This window comes from Clupea harengus, chromosome 11 (genome assembly GCF_900700415.2).
Source record: "Clupea harengus chromosome 11, Ch_v2.0.2, whole genome shotgun sequence".
In the NCBI taxonomy this organism is placed as follows: domain Eukaryota; kingdom Metazoa; phylum Chordata; class Actinopteri; order Clupeiformes; family Clupeidae; genus Clupea; species Clupea harengus.
Genome location: NC_045162.1, coordinates 28,650,687 through 28,665,161, shown reverse-complemented (window position 1 = coordinate 28,665,161; position 14,475 = coordinate 28,650,687). Strand labels below are relative to the sequence as shown.

Sequence of the window (14,475 nt, the reverse complement as noted above, 5' to 3'; positions counted from 1 at the left end):
ATTGTACCTTAAAATAACAGCTTGAAAAAAATTGTGCCGCTACAATGACTTTTAATATGGCGATTTGCGCCTCCGCCATTGCCATCGGGGGTCTGTGGGGAAATAACTCCGCTATGTAGGATTCTGGGGCCGCCCGATCTGGGGCGGATGTACTTCGACCTGCTTTCTGGCAGTGATTACGCAATGTCATATAGTGCCAGTCCACGCTCGCAGCTACAGTATAAGGGAGAAGCAAGCGAAGTCTCATCAGTATTCATCATGGAGAACGCACCAAAGAAACAGAAGAAGACGATGGCTGATGAAGCAAAGAAGAGAAAAAGAGAGGCCGACAGAGCAAGAGATCGGACTAGGGTCACAATCGGAACAGCTTTTACTCGTTGGAGAGAGCTGAAAGACACATTTGGATACAAGTTCGATTCACAGCTAGCCATCTTTCTGCTGGATTAGTAAGTAGTTTGTACTGTCTCTTGATTGATGTTTGACTGGGCTAGTATCAGATGGTTATACGTATAACTACAGAACCTTAAGGAATGAATGTCCACACAATAAAGAAACTGGAATCAGAGGGTAGAATTAGTATGAACTATATTGTAGAAATGAACAGAATAGAACATACGATGGGGTGTGAACATCAGTGGTATCAGTAGTGTTGCATGCTGGGTGTGTGATTGTGTGTGTGTGTAGGGGTGTTGAAGGTGCATAACAAAACAATAAGTTAAGTAACAGACCCTAAACTAACTCTGCCGGCCCGGGTGCATTATAGTCACATGATAATAAAAAACAATATCAGTATACTCATGTGTTATTATTACCTCACTATCTAATCTAGATAACATATTAACATTGTTTATAATGTTAGTGTTGTGTGTAACAGGGTGATTTTAGCATAACAAGCTAGCTGGTTAACTTATTTTACATAAGTTATTAGAAATTATAAGATTGCTCTCTTTACAACTACCACCATGGATAGCTTGCTCATCGATTGTAAGCAAGTGACTACGGCTAACATGTTAAAATAGATCATCTCGATGATGACAACAGCGCCAGCTTGCTTATTTTACCAGATCATAATGGTCTCAATTTTGGACATTTATCTACCTAACGTTAGCTAGGCTAGCTTGTAGGGAACGTTACCTCATCTGTGAAAAGCAAGCTAACATTGGCCAAGTCAACATTCCCCCGGTTTCCTCGATGGCCAGTCCGTCCCTGCATATAGGGCTAACAGGTCTGTAGATGATGCCATTAACTTAGCTCTGCACTTTATCCTGCAGCATCTGGATAGCCCTAATACTTAGACACTGAATCCACAGCTTCTTGTCTAACAGGAAACAGTATGTCAGCGTGGGTCGGTGAGCACATTTCTGACCCTCTGTGCCTCTGCACTGGTGCTCCACAGGGCTGTGTGCTCTCTCTCTCTCTCTCTCTCTCCCCTGCTCTACGCTCTGCTCTCTTTACACTAATGACTGCACTTCTAACAATGACTCAACTTAGCTTGCTGATGATGACACCACCCTGGTCGGCCTCTCTCATCTCAAATAATGATGAGTCCTTGTACCGTGAAGAAGTAACATGGCAACACGGCTGGGAGTTGTGGTGTTAAAAACTAACAACCTGGGGCTAAACACAAACAAAACTGTGTGAGATGATCACTGATTTAAGGAAGAAACCCACCCACTGGCTCCGCTGGAAATAGATGGATCCACAGTCAGCAGAGCACAGTCTTCCAAACCCCTGGGCACCCCCATCCAGCAGGCTCGCAGATGGGACAGACACTCTACTGCAGTTATGAAAAAGGCTCAACGGCGCCTGGATTTCCTGTGTGGCAACTCAAGAAAATGTTGATGTTTTACTCATCTAAGATGAGGAAAGGGGTGGGGGAAATCATGGCAGACTCCTCACGCCCAGCCCAGGTCATTCTCTCTTCCGGCAGTTTATCTCAGCGGAGACCAAGAGTGAGAGCCTAATTACTTGAACCGACGGCCATCTCCACAGCTCTCCTCAGGCCATAGTCCTCCTGAACAGGGTCCCTTCTGCCATCTCCACAGCTCTCCCCAGGCCAGTCCTCCTGAACAGGGACCCTTCTGCCATCCCTCTGCTTTAAATTACTGCACATGCCTACTGTTGTCAGAGCACTTTTGCACTTTCTATTGTTGCATCACACATCCTTTGACCTGAAGTTTTTCTTGTGTATTGTGTGTTTATTTTATGTTTTTTTTTCTATTTTAGTCTCTCTCCTTTTTTTTACTTGCTAACTTGCTTTTTTTTTCTTACTTGGCCTAATTTTATGTTGACACCTCCTACACCAAAAGAAATTCCTTGTACTCACTTCTTGGTGAATCAAATATTCAGATTCTTATCTGTGACCTCCAGAACACCCCACTCCCATAGACATAATATATACATACACCCCCATAGACCCCCATAGACTTATGAACCTAATGCATACATAGACCCCCATAGACTTATGAACCTAATGCATACATAGACCCCCATAGACGTATGAACCTAATGCATACATAGACTCCCATAGACCCCCATAGACTTATGAACCTGATACATACATAGACCCCCATAGACTTATGAACCTAATGCATACATAGACTCCCATAGACCCCCATAGACCCCCATAGACCCCCACAGACTTATGAACCTAATGCATAGATAGACCCCCATAGACTCCTGTTTACTGATTACTTTTTTGTGTGCAAGCATGATGTCAATGTAGAGAAAACCTCCTCTGATGTGAAAAAGAGTGCTAGTGCAGTTCAGAGCAACTCTATTGGAGGCAGAGATGGTAAAGAACTGGGATTTAAACATTTAAACACCTATATCCCTATACACCTATATGAAGGGTTTCTGTGTCATTAAAATTATCTTCAAATGTCAGTAAATATGTCATTGGTACTGTTAAATTCATAACATGTAGATTAGATTTAGATTCCCTCATTATCTGTTCAAAATTCCATAGCACACTACAAAGTATCAAGCCATTATAATGTATCTTCCCCCTGTTTTTACGTATGTGTGTATTTATTTGTTTGTTTGTTTGTTTGTTTGTCTGTTTTACTCTGAAGTTCACACCGTCACTTATTGTCAGTGCGCTGACAAACAAACAAACAAACGCTATCATTCTGTTATCGCGTTCTCAATATAAATTAACACTTGGCTTTTATTTGCCCCACTATGACTAGGTATTTTTCCATTTTTATTATTGAGGTTCCACGATTCAGATAATACTTTAAGATTAAATAACACAATGAACATATAGCCTGCAAACAAGAGGTGGAAGACAGACTATATAAGCCCTTTTTGCCATCGTTTTTTTTCACGTTCCTGGAAACCAGGCCGACAGTTCTCAAGTTTCACTGCATTCCTTTAAGAACCTATCCTAGCTGGATTCACACCGAGAGCGTTTACAGTGAAGTAACCTTTCATACGAATAGTTCCCTTACTATTTGCTTGAAAAGTTGGGATAACTTTGCGGCCAAATGTGTGCAATCTCACAAAAGGCTGCCTGGCGAAATCTCCGCGAAGATCATAGACTCGTTTGAGGCACGCGATAAGACTTCGTTAAAATTTCTAGCTTTAAGCATGCATTATGCTACGGGCATCTACAATGAAATGTTGTGTTTTGATTAAAGGAAAGCGAGGCAAGTATGGATTGCCACTGTACTCTTTCTGTGGTGATGGACAATGCTGAAGCAGGGCTTCTTCTAGTGCGCGCTTTTTGTGGAGAAAGAATCGAGATGATGTGGCAGCGAGCACATGTGAGATGAGATAAACTAAATATGTTGGATCGGCATTTGCACCGCAAGACTCCAGCGCTCCTCGGTGTTTTGTCGTCCTATCATGGTAAGTGTCTGTATACATGCTCTACCATGTATAATATGAAACTTGTAAATAAACTAATAATAACAAAACTCTCATCTTTTGCGCATGCATATTAATGACTGTAGCTCCCGCCACTTGCACGCACTCATGATCTGCACATACTCGCGTATATTTATTTACCTGAATGAATAATTGGATGCCACAGATACATCGGGGGATCTACTTTATAAAGGAGCAAAGAAAGTGTCTATGTTGTGTCCTACCCATGACCTATTTCAACCACACCCTAGACATCTAAATGAGACATGGAGAATAAAGAAGGACAAAGAGCCAAATAAGCATTCTTCTGGTAATACTTTTTATTGGAAAATGCCAAACATAACATTTAGCCATTTTTTTTAATGTTTTATGTACATTAATAATGCATTTGATTTCTTCTAATTTCATGAATCAGCTGGTGCTGCTTTTATATATAATTAAAGGTTAGTCTTAATATTTGCGTTTTGAGCTGATCAACAGTTAATGTGATATATTTAAAGTGTCACTTGAGAGGGGGCCATCAGGTATCAACAAAAGACTGACACAGATTTGGAGAGTAATCACAGATTATACAAGATGATTATTTTTGCGTATCGGTCGATCTCACTTTCACATTGGACACGGACCAGCATTTCTGCCACACCTGGTGAAGTTGCATCCAGCATATGAACAGTTGCTACTCTGACCGTGCAGTACGTAAAAGACGTGGCATGGTGACTTCTCGGGGTGATGTGGTATTGTGGAATGGATTTGTTTGTTCCACTTGTGTCGGAGGTTCTAACTTACTAAAGGGCCCCAACCAAACCTCTAAAACAAAGACAATAGCCACTGCAGTCCATAAGGCATCAGTTATGCTCAGACTTACCGGTAGCAGAGCCTGTATTCACAGCTGGCTCTGTGCCCGAAACCTTTTGTGAATATGGCTGGTATTGAGTTCTGTAGGAAGTGTGTGTGTGTGTGTGTGTGTGTGTGTGTGTGTGTGTGTGTGTGTGTGTGTGTGTGTGTGTGTGTGTGTGTGTGTGTGTGTGTGTGTGTGTGTGTGTAAAATAGTCCAAACAAGTCCAGGGTCCTGAGGAGACACAGGAATGCGAGGAGCAGAACGACCTCTTCATCACACTACTTACAGTATCTGCCAACCCACTACAACCTTCCCCTTGGGAGGCATAATTATACACGATAATCATACATGATTACTGCAATTATAATATACACATTAAGAACCGTAAATAACAATCTCAGTGCTAAGAAAATGTTGGGCTATGCACAAAATATGTAACAGTATGTTCAAAGAAAAGTAAAAACATTAAACTATATTATTCAGTCCACCACTGATCATCTGTCTCTCTAAGATGGACATCATATCACAGCATCTATAGGCTTCCTTCATGTAGCTTGTCTGACAACATGGCCTCCATGCTTCCAGGTCTGTTATAGTCTTAATGAAGAACTATCAGCGTCTCCATAGCGATGCTGACCTAGAGTCCATTGGGAGTCTCGTTGTCATGAGATGGGCAGCTCACCTCCCCCAGGCCCCGTCTGTGAGTGGGAGACTTGTTTTCATTTGCTAATGGAGGCTCATCATTCACAGTTTACACAACCTCCTCAGCTTTACTCCACCCCCCCCCCTTAGCCCTTTGCCCACTTTCAAAAAGGGTTCAAATGCAGTGGGAGGAGTATATTTAGAGAATTAGAATGAGCTGATGTAATGACGGCAGCTGTCCTGAATGACGCTATATCTGATTATTTTTGCTCTAATCATTTACAAATTTGAGTTTTTTTATGCATCTTTAGTAGTATTTAGTGTATGGTAAATAGTATTGTAGGTTATAATGTAGACATGTAAAACATATTGTTGTTGTTGTTGATGCAAAGAGAGTTTTGGAGAATGAAGGAAACGTTTTTTCACCAGTTTGACAAAACTCTCATCTCAGTAACGGTTCTGGGACTGATCAGTGGTGTGTCACCCGGCTGCTGCACACCGGTCAGGCAGATCTCCCATCCAGATGTTGTGATCACACCGGTCAGGCAGATCTCCCATCCAGATGTTATGATCACACCGGTCAGGCAGATCTCCCATCCAGACGCTGTGATCACACCGGTCAGGCAGATCTCCCATTTAGATGTTATGATCACAGCACCTATGCTGGGTTCTATGAGATAAGACCCCTGCATTAGGACTGATAACAGCATTCTCCTGCTGGTGAGGGCTGTTCTCCCCTCTAGAATGCTATTTATGTGTGCGTTGCCTCTAAACTCTGGCTCCTCATCTGTCATTAGCTATTGATTTTTTAATGACAGCGCTCACTATTGACTCTGCTCACATCCGTATTCTGAAATATGACGCACAATGCAATTCCCCAAACCCCAGAGCATCAGTCAAGACTGTCACGGCCTGTAGCAGATTGCACCCTGTCACGCTTAGTATATCTCAGCTCTCCGTCATGACAGGAGACACAAAGAGACAAGGCTGATGGCTCATGAAGGAAAGACAGACACTCTAGCAGATGGGTCCCATCCTCCAACTTGTGCCTCTCTCTCTCTCTCTACCTCTGTGTTCCGTTTCATCTTGCAATTCTCATTCCCCACACTTGTGCTCCTGCCTGAAAAAACTCTCACACAGCAGGAAGCTGCTTGTAACAGTCCACACCTGTCTAAACCGCCCCCTCGTCAAAAGCGGTTTTGCTCAAATGTTAGTGCTTGATTGCAAAGGTTTACATAGACTAATACTAATGGCAGGACATCACATCTTTGGACAGCACAGACAGGACATTCTATTCCTATTTGATCATTTTGAAGCTGCATATCCTTGTGTTTGTACTGCCTGTCAGCTGCAGCCTAATGAGTAAGTACATAGATAGATAGATAGATAGATAGATAGATAGATAGATAAATACTTTATTAATCCTGTGGGGAAATTCTGGTGTCTTACAGCTCTCTCATATTTACAATAATTACAAACAATATATACAGACAATACAATACAAACAAACAATACAATACAGTTATGTACAGTGTAGGATGTAGAGTGTATAGTGCAAAACAGTGTAGTGTTATAGTTTTATGGCAGCTGGGACAAAGGACTTCCTGTGTCGCTCAGTCCGTGAACGTAGCGTGTTGAGCCGCCCGCTACGGAGGCTGCTGGACTGTCCTGCCAGGATATAAGTACACAAGCAATCAGCATGAAGAAGAGAAAACTACAGTGTTCATTGTGGGGACCCTTGGAGAATGATAATGAGTAATTGAGTAGCTTAGCATTATATTTGACCACCCATAACATAAGGATGGCATTGTTACAAGCCTGAAAAGCGGTGATATGGTGATTCTCTCACCTCATCATCTTATCGTCCCCTTTGTTTCTGTGAATGTACAACATCAGAATCATTGTTTACAACGTGGACCTAACCTACCAGTAGTCTCTTTAGAATGTGGACCTAACCTACCAGTAGTCTCTTTAGAATGTGGACCTAACCTACCAGTAGTCTCTTTAGAATGTGGACCTAACCTACCAGTAGTCTCTTTAGAATGTGGACCTAACCTACCAGTAGTCTCTTTAGAACGTGGACCTAATCTACCACTAGTAGTGGTCTTTAGAATGTGGACCTAACCTACCAGTAGTCTCTTTAGAATGTGGACCTAACCTACCAGTAGTCTCTTTAGAATGTGGACCTAATCTACCAGTAGTCTCTTTAGAATGTGGACCTAATCTACCACTAGTAGTCCCTTTAGAATGTGGACCTAATCTACCACTAGTAGTCCCTTTAGAATGTGGACCTAACCTACCACTAGTAGTGGTCTTTAGAATGTGGACCTAACCTACCAGTAGTCCCTTTAGAATGTGGACCTAATCTACCACTAGTAGTGGTCTTTAGAATGTGGACCTAATCTACCACTAGTAGTGGTCTTTAGAATGTGGACCTAATCTACCACTAGTAGTCTCTTTAGAATGTGGACCTAATCTACCACTAGTAGTCTCTTTAGAATGTGGACCTAATCTACCACTAGTAGTCTCTTTAGAATGTGGACCTAATCTACCACTAGTAGTCCCTTTAGAATGTGGACCTAATCTACCACTAGTAGTCCCTTTAGAATGTGGACCTAATCTACCAGTAGTCTCTTTAGAATGTGGACCTAACCTACCAGTAGTCTCTTTAGAATGTGGACCTAATCTACCACTAGTAGTCCCTTTAGAATGTGGACCTAATCTACCACTAGTAGTGGTCTTTAGAATGTGGACCTAATCTACCACTAGTAGTCCCTTTAGAATGTGGACCTAATCTACCACTAGTAGTCCCTTTAGAATGTGGACCTAACCTACCAGTAGTAGTGGTCTTTCTGTTTTTGTCTTTTGGGCATGAATCCCAGCTGGAACTCATTTAGCTGTCCCAGGCAGGGCACAGCTTTGTTTCTTGGGTTGGGAGAGATTGGCTGTTGGCACTCTTCTGAATCGTTCATCACCACACTGTTCAGGAGGGTACTTTTAAATCTCAAAGTGAGAATATATGCAAGTGCACATAGTTTATATAAGTACCATAGCTGTTGATTGTGATACCTACATAACATTACCGGGCACTTGGCATTCCCTCATTCGGTAGTACTGAAAGAGAGATGAGGGATTGCCCAGTTAGTTAACTTTACTTAGTAAAATGTTGATCTTAAATGCTATTAACATTGTTATGCTGTGACTGCATTATTATCTCCCTCTCTCTCTCTCTCTCTCTCTCTCTCTCCCTCTCTCTCTCTCTCTCTCCTAACTCAAAGCACACGTTTTGTTTTACTTTGGAAAGAGGCCTTGTAAAACAGCTGTTAGCTGTCTGCTGCTGAAGCGCTAAAGCTGTCTAGCACCCATACCGTGTGCTAATGATGACACTCACAGGCACAGAGAGTGCCAAATTCCTGACCATTAATCTGTCATTTGTCTAACCTAAAGTGAACACAGCGCTATCTGTCATTTGTCTAACCTAAAGTGAACACAGCGCTATCTGTCTTGGTCTGTTTCTGTTTGTGTCTGAATGAATTTCAACAATATTCACTACATATTTTGTGGAAATCTGCTGTGTGGTTGGCCTGAAGAAATATGTAATCATTAAAATATAACACAAATCATTCTGGAATAGGCCCTAAGCTCTGAGACTGCACAGCCAGAGGAGCGTCTGTGGTGGGGGTCATAGATCCTGAGAGAGGGCAGGTCGTAGAGCAGGGGTCATAACCTGAGAGAAGGCAGGTCGTAGGCAGGGGTCATAGATCCTGAGAGAGGGCAGTCGTCAGAGTAGGGGCATAGATCCTGAGAGAGGGCAGGTCGTAGAGCAGGGGTCATAGATCCTGAGAGAGGGCAGGTCGTAGAGCAGGGTCATAGATCCTGAGAGAGGGCAGGTCGTAGAGCAGGGGTCATAACCCTGAGAGAGGGCAGGTCGTAGAGCAGGGGTCATAGACCCTGAGAGAGGGCAGGTCGTAGAGCAGGGGTCATAGATCCTGAGAGAGGGCAGGTCGTAGTGCAGGGGTCATAGACCTGAGAGAGGGCAGGTCGTAGAGCAGGGGTCATAACCTGAGAGAGGGCAGGTCGTAGAGCAGGGGTCATAACCTGAGAGAGGGCAGGTCGTAGAGCAGGGGTCATAGACCTGAGAGAGGGCAGGTCGTAGAGCAGGGGTCATAGATCCTGAGTTGGTTTCGACTGCAGGCATGACATTCTTTGCGTGGAGGATAATGAACGCCTTTCACAGGCAGTATCTGGAAAAGTCATAAAGCAGCCAGCCACAAGCAAAAGATCCCATGTATTTGAGACATTCCATCCAATGTAAGCTTTCTACCATCCTCAGTTTCAGTCATGATGGTTTCATGGAGCACAGTTTAGATGGTTTTCATCATCATCTTTGTGTGCAAATTTCCTTTTTTTTATTCACATTCTGTCTGTTCTGACTTTTTTTTTACTCCTCTCAGTGACATTTAGAGATTTTGTGAACTAACTTACAAAAATGTGATGTCAAAGGTATCATACGTAAACTGAGTGCTGTAAATGTGGTATACAAATAAGGCATTACTATTAGTAGTAATAGCAGTTGCAGTATCATAGCAATTCAGTGTCATAGCAATGTATTTTATTATATCAACTTTTTCAAATGTAAACTTGGTTTGTGCTGTGTTCCCATAGGCTCTGCGATCACTATTGAAGACCTGTGTCAAGCGACGTTCTGTGGTGACTTTCTTGGCTGTCTTCACCCTGTCTGTGGTCTTGATCAACACCATTCCCCTTTTTCCCAAGGAGACGATGAGACTCCCCCCACGCGGCCTGAAGGTGACCATCAAGAAGAGGTTTCCTGAGGGAATAGAAAACACTGTGCTTGATTATCCTCTAGCTCTCAGTGGACACAGTGGGACTTGGAAACACAGCCACTTAGAGAAGAATGCTAAGCACATCTTTCTGACTTACCACCAAAAACAGAGAGGTGTTGGTGTAAGCAAAGATATTGGCAATAAAAAAATACATCTAGATTCTATAGAAGAGTTTGCTCCAGCAAAGACCAAAGAGAGGCTCTCAAACAGAGGAAAAACTCACTCTCTTCGCTCAACCTTTCTAGAGAATAAGTTAGTCAGTGGAAACAAAGCTATCCTCGTGAAACAGCCCCTATCACATTCCATAAAATCCCCAGTCATCTCCCAGACCGCTGCAACAGAAGAGGACAGCCCTAAAAGCACTAAGGAGTGTAAGCAGAAAAGCAGCCAGGGTGGAGGTGGCCATGCCAGTGTGGCCGTGGGAGAGCCAGAGGTAGCACAGCAGACCGTAAGAGAGCTCTCGGGAGAGGAAACTACACGTGAAGGAAATGAACAAGGCTTCTGGGAGAGACTGCCACATTCCTTAACTGGAAAAGAAAGCATACCAAGAGAACAGATGGAGGGGGGGAAGTCTGGTCTGTGCCAGATATCAAATGACAACTGGAACGAGAGCACACCTGAGTCCCTGCCATGGCTAAGCACCGATGATGTGAAGAAGTTGGCATTTCTCTCCGGCACCGCAGTTCTCAACAAGGCCAGGATTCCAGGACATGGCCAGGTGCTTCAGGTAGCCCTGGGGGCCCTGGCGGCCGGAGACACGGACACAGTGCTCAACCACAAGCAGCACTGTCAGTTGGGTTTATGTGCCCTAATCAAGCGTCCTAGCGACTGGTTTGAGGTGTTGGCTTTTCACCTGGACAGGGTCCTTGGACTTAACAGAAGCCTTCCATCAGCGCTCAGGAACTTCAAAAGCAAACTGCTTCCTTACAGGTATATCAGTGGCACTGCTAGACCAATTGTTTGGTGGGATCCTGGCATTCAACACCTGGTGGAAATGGACAATGATCAAAACTCCTTCCCCCTCTCCTGGCCACAGTACCAGAAGGTGCTCCAGAGTAGGTGTGGGGCAGGAGTGTCCCTGAACGTCACCCCATGTGTGGGGGTGCACCACTCAGAGTGGGGCCGCCTGGCACTCTTCGACTTCTTGCTACAGGTAAGATGGCAAGTATCATTTCTTACATTTCGTTTTTTTTTTATTTCGACAACATTTCAACAAGAAGACTCATTGCCGGTTTATAGTCTCGGATGTCCATCCTAAAACATAACAACAGCATAAAAGGATGTTATAGTATGCAATATAGTCTAGCTGGGGGAGGACAATGCAGACAGTGCCATCGAAAGCCTACTTTGAAAACAAGGAAAAATTGAAGGATAGAAGTACCGGAATATTCCTGATAATTATGCAATGTGGCCTTTTTTTCTATTATTAAACATTCAAATTGCCTTTTTGAGTTTATTTTCAACATTTGTGCAAAGTAAAAAAATCGAGTGTTTGGTGTTCTGTGTCCACATCTGAAATTCTTCTCATTCATTTTAATTGGATTTGGATTTGGTGTGAGGCTTTTAGTAATACACCAGCTGAGTTGAGATTCGGTCGATAGCCGTAACCTGGCCCTGGTCTAAGAGCACTGTATTGATTTGGAGAGAGTGCTAAGTGGGGCCTTTGAACACACGGACAACATGTTCTAGACTAGAGTAACTCTCCGTTTAACGCCTGAGATGACAGAAGGGCTGAAGCCTGAAACCATCTTCAGAAGAGGGCAAACCACACAAAGATAGAGTGCACCATGTGGTTTGGTTCCAGTGTGTATTCACATTTGATTTGAATGATACTGTAAAGAGTGCATCATGTGGTTTGGTTCCAGTGTGTATTCACATTTGATTTGAATGATACTGTAAAGAGTGCATCATGTGGTTTGGGTTCCAGTGTGTATTCACATTTGATTTGAATGATACTGTAAAGAGTGCATCATGTGGTTTGGGTTCCAGTGTGTATTCACATTTGATTTGAATGATACTGTAAAGAGTGCATCATGTGGTTTGGGTTCCAGTGTGTATTATACACATTTGATTTGAATGATACTGTAAAGAGTGCATCATGTGGTTTGGGTTCCAGTGTGTATTCACATTTGATTTGAATGATACTGTAAAGAGTGCATCATGTGGTTTGGTTCCAGTGTGTACTATTCACATTTGATTTGAATGATACTGTAGAGAGTGCATCATGTGGTTTGGGTTCCAGTGTGTATTCACATTTGATTTGAATGATACTGTAAAGAGTGCATCATGTGGTTTGGGTTCCAGTGTGTATTCACATTTGATTTGAATGATACTGTAAAGAGTGCATCATGTGGTTTGGTTCCAGTGTGTATTCACATTTGATTTGAATGATACTCCTTTAGCGGAGGCATTTGGAGATGCACACAGATTCAGAGTCTTAGTAGTCAACATTGACATTCCATTGCTGAGACCTTAAACTCTAAAAATGTTAAAATGAACATGTTCATACAGGCAGCAACTGAGCCTCATCTGGCATGTGCTAGTGATGGCAGTGACTGAATGAGGGAGTATTCATACATGTGTGCATGTTTTCCAGGTGACTGAATGAGGGAGTGTTCATACGTGTTCATGTTTTCCAGGTGAACGACCGTTTGGACCGCCACTGCTGTGGATTCAGACCAGACCCCTCGGATGTCTGCTTGGAGAACATGTTGCATGTTAAATGTAAAAGCCCTCGTGACCTTCTTCTTGTCCATATCCTGGCAAGTACATGTTCATTCCTTTATTTATGCTTTTTCTAAAAGCCATGCCCCTAGGTTCACACACAGCGAGAATCCTTTCTTGTTTAATTAAGTCAAAGCAAGACTGTTTTCACTGAAATCATTGCAAATTCTTGCAAAGGGCTGTTCTTGTAATGGAACTGGTGGTTTTTCTATACTGCCTCTGGTAATTGCCCGGTTGTGAAACTGTTTACTAGCGTTCTCCAAATTGCACCAGTCTCTGTTTTGGTTGAAGTTAAGGTCTATAATGGTATGAGTGCCAGCTCTGTAATGTGTTTTAGTCATGTCACTGGAGCTGCCCAAAGGTTCCCAGATGGTGGACGTCGTTTTCACTGAAGCAGGTCCAGACGGATCTCATCCACAGCTATATATACTCCTAGAATACTTGGAAAGTTGTGGAGAATGACTTCATGTCTACTGCAAGATTAAAAGCTTTTGTTCAAATCACAACATTTGAACAAATGGTCCACTTCAACCCAAAACTAGCTTTTTTTTCAATATACAATCAAATTACAGTACGTTTATTTTTCAGTACTGGAGGCCTTTTCGAACAGAGCAATTTTCGTTGATCTTAAGATGTCAGACTTCAAGTCCAAGTGCAAACAAAAAGTCCATCAGCTCAGTGATGATTTATCTACAATTCCTCCCTGCAGTCGTGTATTTTAAGTTAACCTCATGATCACATCATAACCCCAAACCCCTGGCACCCCTAACTATAGATGGAATGTTAACGTGGTTCATCAGGATGCTCTAAAAGTGCACTACAGAAAGGCCAACACTCCCTTCCCTCCCTGTGTTGTTCTAGGTGAGGAGAGCTGATCCGTCCAGACTGGTATTTATAGACAACGCAGGCCGACCACATCACCCTCATGACAACCTCAACTTTAGATTAGTGGAGGGGATTGATGAGTAAGTACTTGGACACAAAATAATCTAATGATTGGAGGCTGTTGTAAATATCACAAATTGTGAGTCAGTAATAGCCACTTTTGCCACTTCATGCTATGGAATGGAATTGTACTAGATCTAAGAGTTTTGGTATAGGTTTTAAAACATCAGAACAATGCTATTTGCATGTGGTTTATACAGCATAACAGCTTCTCTACCAGATGATGAGCTCCAGAGTGACAGAACTGTTTCCCTTCCCGCCGGCAGGTTCCCTGAGCGAGCCGTGAGCATCCTGCAGTCAGGCTGTCTGGAGAGAATGCTTTTGCGCTCGTTGTCTGTGGACAAGGAACTGTGGAGAAGCCGAGGAGGAGCGGAGGGCCTGACACCCATCATCCGCACCATTCAGCAACGAGGGACCATCCTGCTGCAACACATTCAGAGCAGGAGACTGAGACTCAACACGGATCTGTGAGCGCAGTCTGGAGCAGAATGCAGGGAACTTCCGAAGCAAGTGCCAGTGCCACAGGGCTTCAAAGGGATGCAGACATGCATGGGCCTGGAAATCAAATTGTATTGCATGAATCATGACCTTTACATAAGCCGTCTGTTT

General features: G+C 43.2%; 1 protein-coding gene across 1 annotated transcript; it reads left to right on the top strand.

The window, feature by feature from the left end:
• The first annotated feature begins 3,384 nt into the window (after positions 1 to 3,384).
• gask1a (golgi associated kinase 1A) lies at positions 3,385 to 11,595 on the top strand. The gene is made up of 2 exons (XM_031576195.2): positions 3,385 to 3,852; positions 10,016 to 11,595. The coding sequence occupies exons 1-2, from the start codon at positions 3,850 to 3,852 to the stop codon at positions 11,453 to 11,455; spliced, it is 1,443 nt and encodes a 480-aa protein (XP_031432055.2). The 5' UTR covers positions 3,385 to 3,849; the 3' UTR covers positions 11,456 to 11,595.
• The last annotated feature ends 2,880 nt before the right edge of the window (positions 11,596 to 14,475 follow it).